At 40.9% G+C, this 19,657-nt stretch overlaps 1 protein-coding gene across 1 annotated transcript in view; it reads right to left on the bottom strand.

Annotated features, from left to right (window-relative positions):
• Positions 1–19,657, bottom strand: part of NCAPG2 (non-SMC condensin II complex subunit G2) — a 74,014-nt gene that overhangs the window by 23,937 nt on the left and 30,420 nt on the right. Inside the window, exons 10-22 of the mRNA XM_019530630.1 lie at positions 18,997–19,092; positions 18,052–18,177; positions 16,888–17,067; positions 15,227–15,379; positions 13,099–13,321; positions 9,421–9,530; positions 8,137–8,310; positions 5,705–5,775; positions 5,209–5,362; positions 4,880–5,053; positions 4,297–4,413; positions 4,060–4,203; positions 789–888 (exon numbers count right to left, since the gene is read on the bottom strand). Of these exons, the coding sequence (XP_019386175.1) occupies positions 789–888; positions 4,060–4,203; positions 4,297–4,413; positions 4,880–5,053; positions 5,209–5,362; positions 5,705–5,775; positions 8,137–8,310; positions 9,421–9,530; positions 13,099–13,321; positions 15,227–15,379; positions 16,888–17,067; positions 18,052–18,177; positions 18,997–19,092 (1,822 nt within the window). The remainder of the gene's footprint in view (positions 1–788; positions 889–4,059; positions 4,204–4,296; positions 4,414–4,879; positions 5,054–5,208; positions 5,363–5,704; positions 5,776–8,136; positions 8,311–9,420; positions 9,531–13,098; positions 13,322–15,226; positions 15,380–16,887; positions 17,068–18,051; positions 18,178–18,996; positions 19,093–19,657) is intronic.

Consider the following 19,657-nt stretch of genomic DNA (forward strand, 5'->3'; position numbering starts at 1 on the left):
ACTGCCTGCCCTTCAGGCGGGGGGCTGGACTCGATCTTCTGAGGTCCCTTCCAGCCCTAATGTCTATGAAATCTATGAAATGTGATGAATTAGCTAAAATGTTTTGTAAACAAATATATCAGGGTCCGGCAGGAGTTCAATGCACTACTAACATCACCACAGTCATAGGGATAACTCATCATTAAATAGCAGACTTCAGTGTATTTGCATGTCTTGCATAAAAGGGAGGTAATGCAACAAAAGCATTACAGATTCAGGTTCCCGATTGCTCAGATGGCCCAGACTACGTTTCTGCGGAAATTAAGCTTTAATTTCATCCTTATTGGGGAGATAACACTCCAAATGCAAACAGAATGCTGGATAGAGCAGTACTGTCTCCTGGAGCCTGCAAACAGATTCCAGTCACTACTGTTGCTTCTGTGTTAGTGAAGCGGCAGCAGCAGAGTAAACAAGACCCTGATCAAAATCCCCACTGCTGTTCAGAAACCTGTAAAAAGCAAAAAAGCTGCCACAAGTCATATCATTATTGCTATTCATTCATATTACTGCTGCCAGCAGATGCTCCAAAGATCAGAAACATCCCACAACTAAGGATATTCAGGGAAAACAGGATGCAAAGCACAAAAGGCAGAGGTGATGTTTGTCACCGAAATCTTTCTTCTTTCAAACAGACAGGTAGTTCTGGGAGAAGCAAAGAGTATCAGAGATAAAACACAACCCCAGCTCCCCAAACTTTTACAGGCTGCAGAGGAAAAAAAATCAGTTTGTGATTTTTCCTTACAACGTACCTGTTTGGATAACTGAAAGTGTAAAGTCTAAAAGGCGTGCCTGGAACTCTGAATTTCCGAGCCCAACCATGACAACGTCTTTGCACACTGTCAGATATGTCTAGACAAGGAAGTCAAAAAATATTATCAACACTTCTGCTCTTATGTTTAAGACCAGTGTTTTAATAAAAGCTAAAAATAATAGACACCAAAGCAAGTTACTAATCCTGTTTTAAACCTCTATATTTTATATTTTAGCTGAAGCAAATACAAAGAAAAACACACCTAATGTTATAATATGAACTCTAACAGCATGGTAATAGCTTTGGTGCAAGAGATCACACAGGAACAGCGTAACGCTTACGAAATATACATTGCTAGAATAGAAGCTAGAGGCTAAGATTTATAGCAAAACAAAATCTATGTATTGCACAGATTTTTAGTTTCCTTCAGGTCTTATTTTGCAAACAGTCAGATACATATTAAAATATAGCTATTCTTCTATCATCTTATCATTGAAAAAAATCAGGTAATATTATACAGTGTCTCATGGTTCAGAAGAGCTACAGTGCCTCCTCTTCTCCAAAATTTTATTTAAAGCAAACTGTTCTAAATCCAACTATTTAATCATATTAATTTGACTTTTAGCAGGTCTTGTGCAAGTGCAGCGTACATTCACTGATGCAGTATATATTCAATTTGCAATCCAAGACACAGTTTTAGGAGTGCTGACTGGAACGAGAGGGGATTGGACAGGATGGGTCAGAGGCAGCAAGGAGTAACATTTTACATGCTAGCAATTCTAGGATTCTACTAGTTGGTATAGAGAGAGACAGTAAGCTTCAAACACTGGAGGTGCCAAGATTGTAAGAACTAGTAGGGAAATAGAAGTGAGAGGAAGAGAGACAGACCAGTCTTCTCAATGAACCTAAAATGGCCAAGACCTCATGACAAAAAGCCTAGGTCTCTGATTTCTTTTACCATGTTTCTATCATTCACACACAACAAACATTTCACAGCCCAACTGTTTCTCCCAATCTCCTGCAATGAAGTAAGTCTCCTCAAAGCAAACTGAAAACTTGGCAGTCACAAACAACCACAATGGGACCTAGTGAAGGGAGCACTGGACTAGGTCCAGAAGGCCAGTGGGAGAGGCCAAGAATAAAACTGAGGCCTCCTGGTGTCACTCCATGTCTGTGCATGTTTCCCCATGTGCAAAATGAGGATTGTGATATAAAGCGCCATAAGAACTGCTAATAAAAAAGTGCTGCGTGGAAGTTGGGTATTATAATTAGTTTGGCTCCAAAGCTAAATCTATATCATAAGTTTAACTACCCAAATAATCACAAACTCTTAAAGACAAATGTTTTTCTTTGTGCACAAAAAACTAGAAAGTTAACTGGTTAACTTCATAACATAGTCACATTTGCCCTTTAGTGTGCATTCTGCCTTTCCAGAATGCTAAGGTTAGTGATGCTCAAGCCTCTGAAAAAAATAATTTGTATCCCATTTCACCAGAGATTATCTATGGGACAGTCTTCCTCCTATACATTGCTGTTGACACAATTTAGAGAATTTAGGGCTGAAATGAGGTTCTGAGATGGATTCCTCAAGGTACATGCACTCCACACAACTTAGATTACATGTACGTGGACAGGGCTCAGATCCAGTTTTCGTTCAGAATCAGTTTTGCCTCAAACTGATTTTGCCCAAACTATTCAATACAGCTACACATAATGCAGAGAATGCCACTGGACTACAATAGCTACTGCAAACTCTGAGGATGAGGACAGAACTTAGGCTGTTTTGACATATACCTTAACATATTCTATTTCCTGGTTTTGAGATTTAAATCTCTCAACTTGATGTTCTTACATAGCCACATAATATCTAGTACTATCTCAATTCTGCATTAACCATGTGGATATCCCTTTGTGAAAACTTTTATCCCAATTTATGGGTAGTAAAATAGATACTGAGGAAAAGAACTGTGCCAGGGTTTGGATACTAACCTGGGACTTGGGGAATAGTTACATTCTGTGGTGTGCCTCAGATTTCTTGTATGAGCTTGGGAAGCCTCAGTTTTCCGTCTGTGACATGGGGATAATAGTACTTCCCCATCCAGACAAAACTGCCATGAAGACAAACACATCAGACCAGTGGTGTTCAACCTTTCTGGCACATGAGTTCGATGAGTAGGGTACAGCCAGTCCACAGGCCTGATCTGGGTCCAACCACACACTGACCCAACACGTCAGCCTGATCCAGCATGCGGGGCCATGTCATCCAGACTGTGGGACTTCCCACAGGTCAAAAATATTTTGCAACGAGGGAGCAGTAGCAATGTTAATTGCCATGGGGTTCACCATTCCCATGCTGCCAAGTTTCTGAGCTCTACGGGCTGGATAACTTGGCTCTGCATGCTGGATCCACCTTGCAGGACATGCATTGAACACTGCTGCATTAGATCAAGGTGGTCAAACTGTGGCACGTGTGCCACAAGTGGTAAGGCACCCTCTGTATATGGCATGCAGCAGACTGGTACAGGGACTGGCAACACAATGGCAGATAGGTGGAAGACACAGAAGCTGATGATCAGGCAGGGGAATTGGAGTGGAAGCCAGGGAAGGTGTAGAGCTAATGTATAACATGCCTACCAAAAAGACTGACTTATGAGGCACTAGCCTATGAGGCATTTTCCTAGGAATCATGTACTTAAAATGTACATACAGACTTGTCCCATAGGCAACAGGGCACGTTTTAACTTTAGCATTAAATACCTCTATAGCATCATCTTTAGAACAAGATGAAAACCACTTTCAGCTTCCGTTTATATCTGGATAATATCCTTAATCTTGTGGAAGCTGATGGAGATGAGAGCCCCGTTGTCATTTCTAGACCATACCATCCACCCACTCTCTCAATACAACTGTTTACCACCAACAAAATAGAGCATTTCCCTACTTCTCCAAATCACTGTGTAGATAAATTAGCGTGAGGAGCAGTTTTCTTTTAATATTTGATAACAGCGAGAAATGTTCATGTTTCCAAACATCTCCATAGATACGTACTGAATATTGTTCACCAGTTAGATTTTCATCACCTTTCAACAATCCACTTATTTACAGAAAAAAAAATGTGAGGTGAAACAGCTGGACTGCAAATATTTAAATACTGCCATAACATTCTGATTAGTGGTTTGCAATTACTGTCCCTAAAATTGTAGAACTCCTCTGAATAAAACATTCAAAAATTGCATGTTACTGCATGTTAGGAGTCTGAGACCTCCTACCTGGATGATTAGCTTAGAAACTTCAATGTGTGTTGAAATATCTGCCTCCTGCTCATCCATGAGGATAGAAGGTAGAACTTGACTTTCTATCCAAGCAGCAGTCGCCTTCAAAAGTGACAGGTAAACTTCTCCATCTGAGGAAAACTGAACAAAAAACCAAATCAATAAACAGTTTGCCAATCACTTTTTATCTCATTAGTAAAATCCAGAACTTTTGCTGAAAATAAGTAAATATACCTTGTGTTGAAGATGAATACTTAATCTGCAGTAGAGAGTAAAGGCTCTTAGGGAAATTGCTTGATTGGTGCTCTGAGAGTTTGTATCAGCTGATTTCAGAATTGAGCCAAGAACCTCCTGCAATATTGAGCCAAGAAATATAATATTTACTTTTAAAACCATGGTTTATTTACAGAAAATCCTTTTTATACTTTGCTTTTGGCAAAAAATTGAAATAAGAGATTTTCTATGAGATCAAGGATTTCAGAAAGTGACTGGGATGCTTTCAGCTGCTTCAAGTTTTCAGTGACCAAGTTCATACTTTAAAGGAGCTCAGTTTTAACAAAATGGTCTGAACGAACCTTCTGCAAATCAGATTAAATTGGACTACCAAATCTGAGACACCTAAAAGCCTTGGATTTTTTTTTTTTTTTTTACTATTTTCACCCAAATCTTGTAACTCTGTGACTTATTCTTCTTGTTGGCTGAACTGCTAGCTAAGCACAAAGCTCAGAGGTATGCAACTTTTAAATGAGAATAATTATAACTGGTCCAAATAAAAAGCATTGCTTTACACGTAATATGCTAAGAAATGTAACATTACCTTTGAAGCAGCCAGTGCTTTCAAAAGCTGGCTGAGTTTCTTTTTGGGGATAGAGAGTAGACAATCCCGATTCATGGAATGTGTCAGTAAGTATTCAACATAATCAAGTGCTAATTCTGGCTTGGACTCTTGTGTTACTTGGATATGAACTTGCCTTCCTGATGCTGTAATGCTCTATGTGAAGAGAAGAGAAAAAAACATTAAGCAAAGAGATATAAAAAAAGAGTGCCCCGATAACATATATTCTTTTGAATTACTAATATACCATTTAAGCAAGTATCTTTTAATACAATAGGATACATAATTAGAGTGCAGGAGTTTTTGCACACCTTTCTAGGAGTTAGCTCATCAGATATCCAATCACAGATTAGTTCCACAACATGTCCAACTTGTCCCCACCGACATAAACAGTCAATAAGGGTGGAATATTTGTTTTCATCAGCTCCTTTCTGAAGATTCCTCAATTTAGAGATCACACCACAGCTAAAAACAATTTCAGAGATATTGGGTGTTATTAACTGAAATAGCAACAACTCAGAAATAGAATGTACTAATACAGAGTTTGACAATTGTCTTTTACTTTATTAGTAACATCAGAGCTTGTAGACCTTCATGGTATATTTATTTATTTTCATCACAGCTGGCTCAAAGGACTATATTTATACCTACAGGCTTTACTACTTTATCTAATTCACTTAGTTGATTAATTTGCCTGGACTGGTATCTTATTTAATGTTGTATTAATATTAAATAATACAAATAATAAAATTACACTTACTGAAGAGACTCTGTCCTATAGTTCTGATATTAAAAAAAAAATAGTACCTGAATGTTGGGATAGCAGAAGCAGGCATGAAAGATGCCAGGATAATTAATGGAATCACACAACAATCATCCTAGGATTAAAAAAATATACACACATTAAATTATAAATGTACTGAACCCATCTGACTATTCATCAGTTACACCAAAGGCAACAAGAATGTAAGACACGTTGCCAAGCACAACCAAATTTTCACTGTAAATTAATACAAGCAGCCATGACTGTGACTCCATCCTATTTCTCTCCATTTAAACAAATGCTAAAAAAAGAATGAATGGTAGCTGCAGTACCACACTGTTAAGGTACTTATATTAGGTAAGTAATTGTTTTTCCTTCTCTGTTCTCACCTTACTTAAATTGCTAGCCTCTCAAAGAGGTGGATCTGAGAGCTATTTAAAAGACAGCAAGATCATTTTCTGAAATTGGGTATGAGACATGAGCACAAAGCCTACAATAATACTGCTTAAACATATGGACTAAACTTCAAATAGAAGCCTGCACTACCCAAGTTTTAATGTGTTTTGTAGCGCCTATCACAATGGGGCCTAATTAGAAGGCCTCAATGCTACTATCTTCACACATTTATACATACATATATGCCCTTGAGACAGCTTTGAATGTGATGGAATTTATTGAAATCAGGCTAGGACATGCTAGCTGTATTCGTTTGTATAGAAATCTAAAAGGATAAGACAGTGTCTGAAGATAAACTATGTCCCCTGGATCTATCTCCATGAATACAATATAAAAAAAGTTATGTATGGGTTTAGTTCCATATTGGTAACAACTAAAAGGTTTGTCAAAGGTCACTGTAAAAAGTAATAAATACATCAGAATCAGAAGGCAAAAGAACCTTCTATTCTTTCACTTGTCTTCTTTAAACTAAGCTTCTGATCAGAGTTGCTTTCACATGCATGCAGCTTTCTCAATACCAGAAAGCACCTCAAAATCTGGGTCAAAAATTGCCAAAGATGAAAAACATGCCCACATTGGACCTAAAGCCACGTCTAATTAAAAATATGGAGCTTCCACTTTGAAAGTTTTAAGATGGTTTTCATAATTCTTGAAGGCTCCCCAGAAATATACTTTCTATAGACTGCTGCATAGCTCAAACATAGTGAAGGAAATTAACCTGTATTAAATACTATGCTGCCACAGATAGACTGTTTCCAGTAGCTAAGGTAGCTCATTTAAGTTAGCTCTCTACACTGATCAGCATCTAGTATTGTTTTGTGAAAGTCTGTCCAGTTCCTGAGTGGTTGTGGACTGCTTGCTACAGTGCATGCTGCTCCCTCCCTACCCCCCCTTCCACACCAGCACCCTGGAGTCCCTGGAGCCTCCTAGGTGCAGATTCCCTTCGCTCCATGGGCAGGAAGTGGAAGCTGGAGAAGGGAGAGGGAGCCCGGAGATTCCAGAAGCAGCACTAGCAGAGGGTAGGGAGGTGGGGGAAAGAGACACCCAGACCAGTAGCCTAGGGGCTGCAGGTTAATCCTTTGGGGGCTGCCAGCTGCATAGCCCTGGTTTAGTGTATCCTCTAAGCCAGAGGTTCCCAACCCCTGGGCCATGGCCCAGTGCCAGGCTATGGCAAGCTGGCTGCCGCACTGGAAGTCCACAAGTGACCAGCATATTGCGGAGCGGCAGCCAACACTTAGGGTGTTATACTCAGTATACCCGTCACTTCCGGACCATATTTTGCCGGTCCTCAGTTTGCCAGTTGCAGTCACTTCCAGTCCATGGTTTGCCAGTCCTTGATCTAAAAAGGTTGAGAGCCCCTATTCTAAGTAAAATCCATCCCAAAAGGGTTACAGGAAGGGCACACAGAAGCCGCACGTCAAATTTAATAATAAACAAATACATCACAAGAATGCAAGCAAGGCAAATTAAGAAAAAAATATTAAGAAAGTAGAAAACGAGTCAGGGTTTAAACTGTCACCTGCGGAAGCCAAAGATAAGCTCGAATGAAAACTACAAGAAAAAGGCAGGTTACTCCTTAAATGTAATTTCACATGGAGTATTTTGTTCTCACAGAGAACATTGACAGCCATTGCTTTCCAAAGAGTTCCTTACTTCAGTGCCAAGAACATATTCACTCTCCAAAAGTGGGGTCCCATGACAATAATCCAAAGAGAACAAGTGGTTTCTTATGACTGTATCAATACTGAATATCATAAACCTTCTTCTGCTAAAAGCTGGAATTGGAGACTGCTCTCTGTCTTTTTTTTTAAAAAGGAAATTCCCAAATCTTGCTGCTATTTGTTTATGGTATCATCAAAACACCACATAAGAACATTTAATTTCAGAAAGACAGACAATGAACATGCATGGAAACCACTACAGTAAAAATAATTTAAAATAAAAAATGCAGGTCCCTAGAAACTCATGGGGCCAAAATCTAAATATACTTCAATTCTTAATCTAGATCACTAATCTTTACCTTAAATACTTTAAAATACTCTGGTAGTACAGAAGCAAACTTTCTGATTGTGTAGACTTTGGCTTCTTCATTTTGATTAAGTGCTTTGTGTATACTTCTCCAGAGAATTACAGTAATCTCAAGTAAACTTGCCATGGAAGTTGCATCGTTTACTGACAACACATTATTCAGCACCTGTAATGCAAACATTTTGAGATTAAAATAACTAATACTGCCTAATATGAATGCAGATTAAAATTAAGTTAAAAACTGAAAAATCTCATCTATATTCTTCACTTCACAAAAAAACCATTGCAACAGTAAGGAAATGTAAATTTTACAGTTCAGATTTAATCTGTACACAAATCCATTCATTATACTAGACTCACATTTGAGTACATTTTATTCCAAAATCCTGTATAGCATACTTAAAATAACCACTGGTATGAAACAAGCAGCCATTTTAAGTATGGCTTGGATGCGTCCTAGCTTGCGCTGCTTCTTGACTAACCTACCACTCCTTCTGATCCTGCAGTATCCTGACAGCCACATCCTTCTTCATCCCTATCTCCAGAGAAGCCCATATGTTCCCTTCTAACATTACCATTCTCCTTCGTGTTACTTTTTGACTACCATAGGATCATATACTCTAAATATATGGCCATGAAAATTAGGGAAACTAGTCCATTTGGGGGATCCTAATCACCACAGCATTGACAGAGCTGTGTACTTAAACCAGCTGAGCTTACAGTGCTGTGTCCTTATTGTCTCAAAACTAATTAGCAACTATTCATGTTTAAAGTTTCTATTACCCACCACAACAGTGACTGTCATAAGCCTTGAAAATGAGGGGAGTTAGTTAATTCCTACATTGCTAATATCACAGCCTTGTTAACAAAGCTCCTTGAAGTACACCCTGGCATTAGTGCTGTGGTATTAACAGACCCAAAACTGATTAGGACCCTTCATTTTCAAGGATTCTAAGAGCTGCTTCTGCCTTCACCATTCCTCATTCAGTTAAATGGTACATAATTAGTTACAAAATGGACAGTTATGGTTAGCATGCAATTAACCAGAGTACAACTAAGTTGCAAGAAGATGTTGGGGCTGAAAGATGCTATGCATTTCAGTGGTTTATGTGCACTTAAGTACTCTGCAAATGAATAGAATTTGTTACAATATACACAGCAAACACATTAGACCCAGGATTGCATTAGGAGTTAAGTAAACAATGTACTTATTCAGTACGCACAGAAAGTTATTAGAGATTAACAGAAAATGGAAGTTTTGTTGAGACTTTCTTACACTTATGTTCTCCTTTTCACTTTCTTCATCTTTATCATCATCACTTTGATTCTCTTTTGACCTTTGGATGCAGGCATTTAAGCAACGCCGAATAGTGAGCATCAATTTGGCTAAATTAAAAACAAAGCAAAGAAAAAGAGTAATTTAGACATTTGGAGCATTTGTCCAGGCAATGATTATTATATGTAATGATAAAACTGTTCTGGGGAGGTAGAGATATGACCCAGACAGAGTTATCTAGACAATTCTATTAAAAGTACATTTACTGTATTTAGTTGTGTAGGGGGAAAAAAAGTGTGTGTGTGGGGGGGGGGGGCCTGCGTAACCATCAGCCTCTACTTCCCAATATTGTATTTACTCAATTCTAAGATGAGATGTCTGCCCCACCTATTCAACATGGGGAAAACAAAGCCTAATCTTAGAACTATCACAGCTGGGAGAAACAGCTCTGTAGGGACTCTGGGGCTCCTCCTGTGCCCAGATCAGCAGGGGAAGCAGCCAAACTGGGTAAACGGTAGAGTGGTAGTCACCAAGGGGACAAGGGATGACGGGCATGGGTATCATCCCTTGTCCCCTTGGTGACTACCACTCTACCACCTGCCCATGCTGCATCCCACACATGCTTTCCCCTTGCTTCTGCTCCCCCTCCACAGCCCCTGCCTACCCTGGCCCCTACTTTCTCCTGCTTTTGCTTCCATCCCTGCCTGCTCCCTCACCACAGCCGCAGGGGGACAAATTTAAGACGATCCCTCTTTTAGACATGAAAAATTATAAATATACTATCATTTTCGATGTCTAGAATCTAATTACTGGGACGTCATCTTAACTTCAAAGTCATCTTGGATTACGGTAAATATAGTAGTTAGAAAATACCTAAACCCTTTTGTAAAAAGTAAGGATCAATGGAGGTAACTGATTTTTTCTGAAATGGCTGTTAATTTAATGGACTATGCTCCAAATGCTGTGGATTTATGTCAAGGATAGCATCATTTATGAAAAGATGCATTTGTCTCATTGACTCAGGAGCCCCTTTTCAGATCCAAGGTGTCAGAAAAAAATTCACTTACACAGACAAAATGAACTTGTGAATGTAGCACATGCTTGAAGAGGCTTGAATCCAACAACCAAAGTGCAAGCCTCTGTTACAAGCTTACGTAGTTTAAGACATCACAATCACACCTTCATTTTCTACGCAGACACACCCTCAGCAACCAAAAATTCACTGCTCTCTTGAGGCTATGTATAGGGACTGCTCCTTGGGAAACTCCTGAGCCTGGAGTTTCCTTATTTATTTCTGGAATGACAGACTCCTAGAAAAATAGCTTTATTTTTTCATGTGGTGGGATGAATTCAATAACATTATTTGCTAAAAGGTGTAATGTCCTGTAATGCATCTTGCCAGCACTTCAGAGCCAAAACTATTTTCACTGGAGGAATTTTGGAAGAATTTTTCTGGAAAGAATTCTGTAGAGCTAACAAATGGGCAATGTCAATAGCCTATTAGTCTGGTATAATCAAGCTATTTTGACCTATATAGCACCTTCCACACTAATGTATTGAATTTCATTAAATCCTTTATTTTACCGAACAGGATACTTGGATACAGAAGTCAACCTTTCCAACCTCTGTCTTCCCTTCAGTAGAAGATAAAGCAGTCATGTTGACAGGTGCACTACAACAGCTGAGAACAGCATCCCAATGAGCTTTGGGATCTCCAGCGCTATTAAAGCACAAAGAGCTGACTACTATCACTAGGGTTCAAAGCAGTTTTATACTTGGTGTAGGAATGTTATTTACTGGTGTCAAGAACTTCTAAAATTTGAAACTTGGAAGCTCTCTGCTAATAACAAGCTAAAACCAATGTTCCAACAGCGATCTACTACTGCTAAAAACTATGATAAAAATTAGGCCGGTGGTCCCCAACTGGTTGACTGGGGAGCCTCTTTTAGTCGATCCTGGGCTGGGGGGACTGGATGTGTGCACGCATGCTTGTGTGCCCCCCCCTCCCCCCCCAGCCCAGCAGGTCAGTCTGGGGGAAGGCAGGTACAGAAGCCAGATCGAGGCCCCCGCAGGGAGGGAGGGAGGTACAGTCCAGCCAGGAGCAGGGGAACGTAAGTGGGGCCCCAGCCCGGCTGGGTGATGGGAGGATTGGAGCCCAGGGGGTCATCCTGGGATGGCAGGCTACCCACTGCTGGGTACAGCCTGGAGGAGGCCCTGGGGGCACATGACCCCCACATCTCTGTGCAGGACGGAAGCAGCTGCTGCTGTGCCTCAAGCTCCACTGCAGCAGGCCACATGTGGGCACGGCTCAGCCCAACAGCAAGATGCACTTGGCGTCTGGCCGCTCCCAGGCTAGCTGCAGTAGGGCTCAGGGCACAAAGCTCAGCCCACAGCATCAGCTGCTTCCACTGCACACAGATTGGGGGGTGGGGTATGTGCCCCCCCCAAACGCGGGGCAGCGTGGTTGGCTACAGCAGTGGTGACAGAGAGAGTGGGGCTGAAGCAGGGGCAGCTGAGGTGGGGCAGGACAGAACCACAAGTGACTCATCTGGGGGACACAGGGAGGGGGAGGCACATACCCTGGGAGGGCACGGGGGGCACGTGCCCCCAGATCTGCATTTGGGGTGGGCTGCAGCTGTGGGCTGGGCTCTTCCCAGCATCAGGGCTGGTCTGTGTTGTGCTCAGGCTGGGTAGCAGCGGTGCTGGGAGCAGGGCTCCAGGGGTGGGGGGAGAGGCAGGCTGCAGCTACCCAAAAATTCGCTGAAGGCCCCCTAACCTTCGCTCTCAGGGCTGCTGCCGCCACCTGGCCCAAGCACAGCATACATCAGCCCCGCCCCCCCCACGCCAGGAACAGCCCAGCACAGCCTTCTACTGCCCCTTCTCTCCTCCCCCAAGGGCATAGGGGCCATGTGCCCAGGATCTGCACAAGGTGGGGCAGCTGCCACTGCGGGCTGGGAGGCTGCACTAGGCTGTTCCTGCTGGAGGCTGGGCTGCACTGCACTCCAAGTAGACAATGGTGGCACTGGGAGTGGGGGTTGAGGGAGCTACGGTGAATTTTCAGGTGGCTGCAGCCCTGCTCCTATTGCTGCCGCCATCCAGCCCAAGAACAGTGTGGGTCAGCTCCCCCACCCAGGAAGAGCCCAGCCCCAGCTGCAACCCACCTCGTGTGCAGATCTGGGGGCATGCAACCTCCATGTCCTGCCAGGGTGTGCGCCCCCCCTCTCCCTGAACCAGCTGCTCACGGCTCCCTCCTGCCCCTGTTCCAGCCTCACTGCTGAAGCCCCACTCCTTCCCACCTGCCCCTGCTCCAGCCCCACTCCATCCCTCACTGCAGTTGGGGTGGGGGCAGACTGAGGCCCCAGCGGTGAGGGAGGGAGTGGGGTTAGGGCTGGGGCATTGATCTGCCCCACACCCCACGACCCTTTCCTCCACAACAGACTTACCTGCTGAGGGGGTTGTTCCCCCAAATAATTTTTTCTCCCTCTGCCTCGATCTTCCCCCCTTCCCTCCACACAGATTTACCTGCTCGGGGGAGGGAAGGGGGGGAGGGCTGGCAATAGATCTTGGGTTGCTTTTAAATTCCAAAAGTGATCTCCTACTTAAAAAGGTTGGAGACCACTGAATTAGGCTATACTTAATGAAGATGGCCAAGAATTGTTATAGTATGCAGTACTTTACCTATGTTGGTAGGGGCTGTGTACTCATAAGCATACTGGTAGAATTTTCTGGCTGCTGCCGAATTCATCTGAATTAGCGTAACACAACGTTCACACCACACCTCCTCAGGTTGATTAACAGGCAAGAAAGAGTTGAACAGGAGATTTACTATACGCCGTGATACTGGACGTGAATCAACTTCAAGGCGGGTCAAAAGATGGTCCATGGGACAGATTTTCCAGAACTTTTTTTTTTTTTTTTTTTGAAGAGGAGAGAAGGAGAATGAAGTTAGAGTAGAGAAAGCAAGAGACAAAGAAACAAGCTATGACAAGTATATTTTGAAAAGTATTGGTTAATAGTGGGTGCATCTACATGTGCTATTAAGTTGGCACTGGAGTTAACTGGTCCTGGGCACAGCATCTACACGTGCACCTAGGACTGCAGCAAGTGGAGCCAGGCAGAAGCAGCCCCAGGCTTCATGCTGCAGAGAGGCTGGCAGGAGTCTGGCTCCCCAGCTGGCTGAGCTGACCAGGAGCAATTTGCGCCTGAAGGTCTCCATCCACATGAGTGTTTGATCACAATTAATTACTCCACCATAAGATAACACTGTCCCAACAATACTACTTTACAGCCAAGTTAGTTAATTTACTGCACCCATGTGGATGATGATGTTTTACTGTGGAACTAATTAGTCAACTCCGCAGTAAAGCGCATGTGTAGATGAACCCATTGACTATGAACAAAACTAATCACTGCATGGACTAGCATTTGTTTTTTTAATGAAATGCTAATATCCACTACAAGCAACAGCAAACCGTACATCATATCTACCATTCAGGGCCACAGCCTGCAGAGCTTCCCCATGAACCCATGGACTGGATGACATGGTGCTAGGGGCCAGATCTTGCCCGCAAGCTGGGATTTGAGCATCCCTTCACTAGAATAATGAAAAGATCAGAGTATATTTTTGCCAACTAACAACATTTAAATCAAATATTTGGGTTTTTTTCTACTTTATAGAGCCAGTTTATTGAAAGATCAGAGTATGACTATAGGCACTTATCATCTAAGTCACATTTTCACTGCCATCCTGGAAACTTTTTGATGTTATAACTTTGGTGTACTGTCCCTCCCACTACAGGGCAGGGGGGATGCAGGAGCAGATATGAAGTTGCAAACTGTTGCTGAAAGTATGGCTGGCAAAAACCTTTAAAAATGAGAAAAAAACCCTATGAAAATGATGCACACACCGAACATACACCTTACCTTTACAGCTTGACATTTACCCTAGTGCATGTGTGAGCCTGCATGCAATCCCCCTCCCCATCTCTTTCTTTCTTTTTTAAAGACAACTAATCCCTTGAAATTCCATCACTGGCAACACCTGGGTAATCCATACGGCTGCCCCTCAAGATCTGCTGTTTAGATCTCTTGACATTTATGTTAACAGTGTTAATAACAGCAATTAGGAGGTTGTCATCTTCTTGGAGGACCACCAGTAGAAGGAATAAGACGCTCTGGCTGAGGGTTTCTATGAGTGGTAAAACTCAGACATTTTCCAGAATTTTCCAGGATCTAGAGGCAACTGAGTTCTAGTGGCACAGGCTCCAATGCCCATTCCCTTCCTACATGATCCTGCCCCCAAACCTGTCTCCTTAGTATACAGAGAGCTTAAAATAGGCACCAACAGAAATCTAATAATGCACAGCAGGAGAAAGAGGAGACCTCTTATGCTGTATTGCAACTGTGCAATATATTTGTGACAAGTATTGCACTAATTATTTTATCATTTAAGAAAAGGATCATTTTGTGTTGCTTCCTATTCCATTTGCTCAATTTCTCTCCCTCTTCCTTGTACCTTTATACATTCTTGTGTGTAGCTTGGCTCCTTTCTCCCCGATCTGATATTCTTTTTATATTAGTGACCCTGCCCCACTTTCTTTTCCTGACAGCTCTGTTCCCTTAACGCTGGTTGTATCTCTCACAAGTAACAGCTGCCCCAAAGGAAAAGTTCAAAATGAAAATACTGAAACACAACCTCTCTCTTCCTTTTAGGAATACTGTATTCATAAATATATAACCTTCACAATAAATGCTTTATTCTATTTATATCTCCTACTAGCTGTCTCAGAAGTCCTACTTATCCTACCTTAGCAGCCCTGGCAGCCTTAATTTTCAGCAGCATATCAACAAAAGCCACTCGCACTTTCTCAGAATTGTCATGGAGACTGTATTTTACTGCTGGCAGGAGCTGCTCCAGTAATGGGTGGCTCAGTGCATTCTCCAAAATTATAGGCAGACACTGCAACAGAGAAAGATCACACTGAATAAAAATATGAAAAGAACAGACGTGCATAACTTGAACTAAAAGTGATAGAAATTACTGAACTAGAACATGACACTTATAAGGCTAAATAAGAAAGTGGCAGTTGTGTAAAAGTGGCAGTTGTATTTACATTCTTTGCTAAAATAGTCAAATCAAGGTGTTAAAAGAAGAACAATTCAAGCTCTTGAATGAATTGCTTTCATTTAAATAAAGGGGTCTACATTTAAGATTTTTTTTGCATTTTAACAGTGCTTTTGTTCAAGACTTGTATCTGAAGACCACCCTGATGCCTGGGAAGTCTGCCCTGCTGGCATTTCGGAGGCAGAAGAGCTGGGATGTTGGTCAGCCAAGCAGGGAAGGGCCTTTCCAGAGATAGGAATCACATAGTAGGTATGCACAGGCAAACCTAAAAAGGACTATAAAATGTGCAAAATATACCACTTAAATCACACTATACCACTTGTTCTCTCTTTCTTGTTGTGATGCCATAGAAAAAAGTTGGATGCCATAGACGTGCCATAGAAAAAAGCCAACAGTTGTTGGGTACCTTTTATTTTACCTTTCTAAAATTATCTAGACAAAGTCTGGTCAAAACATCAAGCAAAGACTATGGTCCTTAAATCTTTAGCTCCACAGAAAAACAGGAACCAAGATAACTGGATGTCACAAAGCCTCTCAGTCTTTGCTTCCAATACTCAGTGCTGGAAGTATTTTATTTTTCTGCTTTTTTCAAAATATTATACAAGTGTCACTCAAAGTAATGCCCCCTGTCTTTTTTCCCCCCTCAGCCAAATGTTACTGAAAAAATACTGGAAAATACTGCATGGAAAATTTGTAGATCATCACTGAACCTACAGCTATTTTTCAGCAGAGCCTCCTTCTCAGTCAACAGACCTTTTCCATTGGTGAACAAGGGCAGGCATCCTAACATAGTAAAAGTCCTTGTCATATAGCCTCCATCACTTGGCTATCATCCTTGACCTCTCCCCCTGAACCGCCCCCACTGCTCCACCAAAAAAAAAAACCCAACAACTTCTCCCTTCATTCTGGAGGCTTTATGGAGGATGGGATGGCACAGCCCATCCAAACAAGATACTGCTTGTGTAGTGCACAAGCTGGTGTGTGGGCAAGTGTTGTGTAGAAGCAGCATCTCTGATATTCCCGTTGTTTCCTTGCAAATCATGTTTCAGTTTTTTCAGGGTTCCGACATAGATCTCCAATTTTACTGTGGTTCTTTTAGGCAAAAAGTCAACAAAAACAACTTCCATAACCCTGGCTTACTCAGAAGATAAAAACTAAGAGACGTTACTTTCTGACCAACCCTCACACGTCTTATAAGACAAATTATGTAAAGACCAACTTAGAGACCTCATTTTAAACAAGTAGTAATCTATTTTAGGCTGGCCTCCATTAATGAGCCCAAGTTACAAGAAAACCAGAAGTTAGTATGAAGACGTTTTATAAAATTTGCACAATAGTCTTACCTTAAAAACTGAGCAACGAACATCAGCTGAAGTTACATCAAAAGCCAGGTCTCCAACTAGCTTATTCAAAAGGTCAGCAATAATTGTTGCAGGTATCATCTCCCAGTATTTGGATGTTATTTTACTAACACCAAGTACCCCTATAGAGCGAACCAATGGATGCGGATCTTCTAACAAACTCTAAGTAAAGAGAAAGGGGAAAAAAGGGAAAAATATTTTATGTATGCATTATTTTGCTTTCTGATAATAATTAAAATAAGATATACTGATAAAGCTCATCCCGTAAGCCTTTAAGCAATGTTATTCAAGGTGTGTTATGTAATAGAACCATATGCAGGCTGGTGTCCCAAGAGGACTTTAAAATGTTGTGCTTGTTTACTACTAGCAATAATTTGAAAACAAAATGAAAATTAAAAATACTGGCCTGTACTGTAAAATAAATAAATAAATAATCATCCAAAAGTCAGACTTTAAAGGATATTTTAAAAGTGCCCTGCTCAAAAGCCAAATGGTATCTTTGAGTTTAGGCACTTCTGAAAATTTAACCTATATGGTCATATTTAAGTATGTAATTAGGCATCAGTCCTCTCTGGTCATGAAGAGAATTTTAGTTACCAGATATTTAGCTTCAAAATCATTATATTAAGTGCTTTTCCAAGCAGAGACAGTCTAGAAATGAGCCAGGCCCATCTAAATTTCCAATGCATCATTTTAATTCTTCTTATATCTCTGTTCAAATATATCATCATAATAAAGAACTGCAAATATTTAAGATTAAGCATTCACTGAAGATTTTGTATCATTAAAGCCCTCTTCACCCATTAGCCTAAACTGTATGTCTTCAGCTTGTGTCATCTGGTCTGTCCAAACAATCTCCTGGTTTTTTCAACTGTATTGTTAATTCACTCATTAAATACTTAATTTTCAGGCCATTCTCCTCGGCCAAACCATTTTATACCACTAGTAGATGGTACACTAATATGCCTCTACATGAAAGAATATGCATAATTAAAAGAATATAATGGGATTAAAAGATTAAAAGAATGTTCTGGGATTAATTTAACTGATGTGCAAGAATTACAAATTACCTTTCTTCTGAGCATGTTTCACTAAAAGTTTAACTTAACACTTTGTTACAACATTCGGACTTCTTCAGAAACTTACAAAAAGTTCTTCAAAGTGTTTCTGCATATCATTATCCATCTCCTCGTTGTTAAAGCGGGGATCACGGATAGGAAATGCTTCAACAAACAACAATGCTGCATTTGATCGAACTTCTGAGTTTCTAGCCTGTTACAAGGGAGAAAAAAAATTGTGTAGGAAGACGATGCTCTTAATATCAAAACTCATTTACCACATACACTCTTCAATCACCTTTATTAGTTTATTAATTCTAATTGAGACAAATTAACTATTAAACATATGAAAAAATATAGTATCTTATATTCCAAATGAGAAAGTGTGAGCATTAGCTCCAAAAGTTTTATTATTAAACAAAAACTATAATAACCAGACCAAAATAAAATTTATATAAATTTTTCCTTGTCTCATCACAGTACCAAAATCTCTCCAAGACAGAAACCCCTACGCACTATACAGACACAGATCCTAGAAAGTTTACAGCCTAAGATGAGACAGAAAAGAAGCAAGAATGCATGCAGAGGAGGAAGTACAGGGTCAGCAGGACAGTAGACTTAGCATACCTGGCCTCATGTTTTTTTTTCCCCCCTGTAGATAACATGACAAAGGGAAGTTTTAAGGAGGGTTTTGAAGAAGGTTATTAGGACAGCTTTGAAGCTGTTTAGAGAGAGTTCCTCTAAGCAAGTGGCTTAGCAGGGGAGAAAATATAAAGATGTTTATTTAACAGTTCCATAAGCTAGCACTGAAAACTAGTATTAGAGTGTAAGTGGAGGCAAAATTTGATGCGTCCCTAAGTCAATAAGAACCGACTGGTAAAGCTGGACAAGGCAGCAAGGACCAGGAAAGCAAATATTTATGGCTTATTTTGCTGCATTAGAGAAAAAAGCAGAAGAGTGATACAACAATTGTTTACAATAAATAAATTGTACAATAAATACAATATGATAATATACCTTAAATGAGAATTACCTTTAATGCTCTCCAAAGTATAGGCTGATATAATCTATACAGCATTTCTTCAACTCCCTCACGAACTTTACTTTGTTTGTGAAAATAGCTCAGCACCTGTCAAAAATAAAAAGCTAATGGTATCTTTCATATGGTAGATTCAAAATATTTGAATAAGGCAGTTTGTCTCTATTCCATGATATCTTATACAGGACACCAATGATTTTTAGATTATATAGACAGAATGATATAGAGAAGATATAGCAGCTGACCCAGTAATAAACGAAAGTATTTAAAAGGCTCTTTATATATATATATATATAAAAAACCAGAACTTGTTCAAGAGAGCCATAGAGATTCTTTAGCATGGAGGAAGATTTCAGCTGGGGTGGGGGGGAGTAATTTATTACAAACAACGGAATTTTATGGAGGTCTCCAAGTGCATCACATCTGCAGATTTACACTGAAGGGGTCATATGCCATTGTCAGAGCCAGGTGTATTCACCTGGAACGATACTGAAAAGTGAGTTTCCAACACTGAGGTCCCCCCACTGCAATTATCCCATGATCACCTCTTGGCCAAACTGCCCGGTTGTGGCCTTGGCTCCACCACTATCTCCTGGCTGGGAAATTGGCTTCGTGGTCGGACCCAGAGGGTTGTGATTGATGGCAGTCACTCATC

The sequence above is a fragment of the Crocodylus porosus genome, unplaced genomic scaffold (assembly GCF_001723895.1).
Source record: "Crocodylus porosus isolate Cpor-Errol unplaced genomic scaffold, CroPor_comp1, whole genome shotgun sequence".
Taxonomy (NCBI): Eukaryota; Metazoa; Chordata; order Crocodylia; family Crocodylidae; genus Crocodylus; species Crocodylus porosus.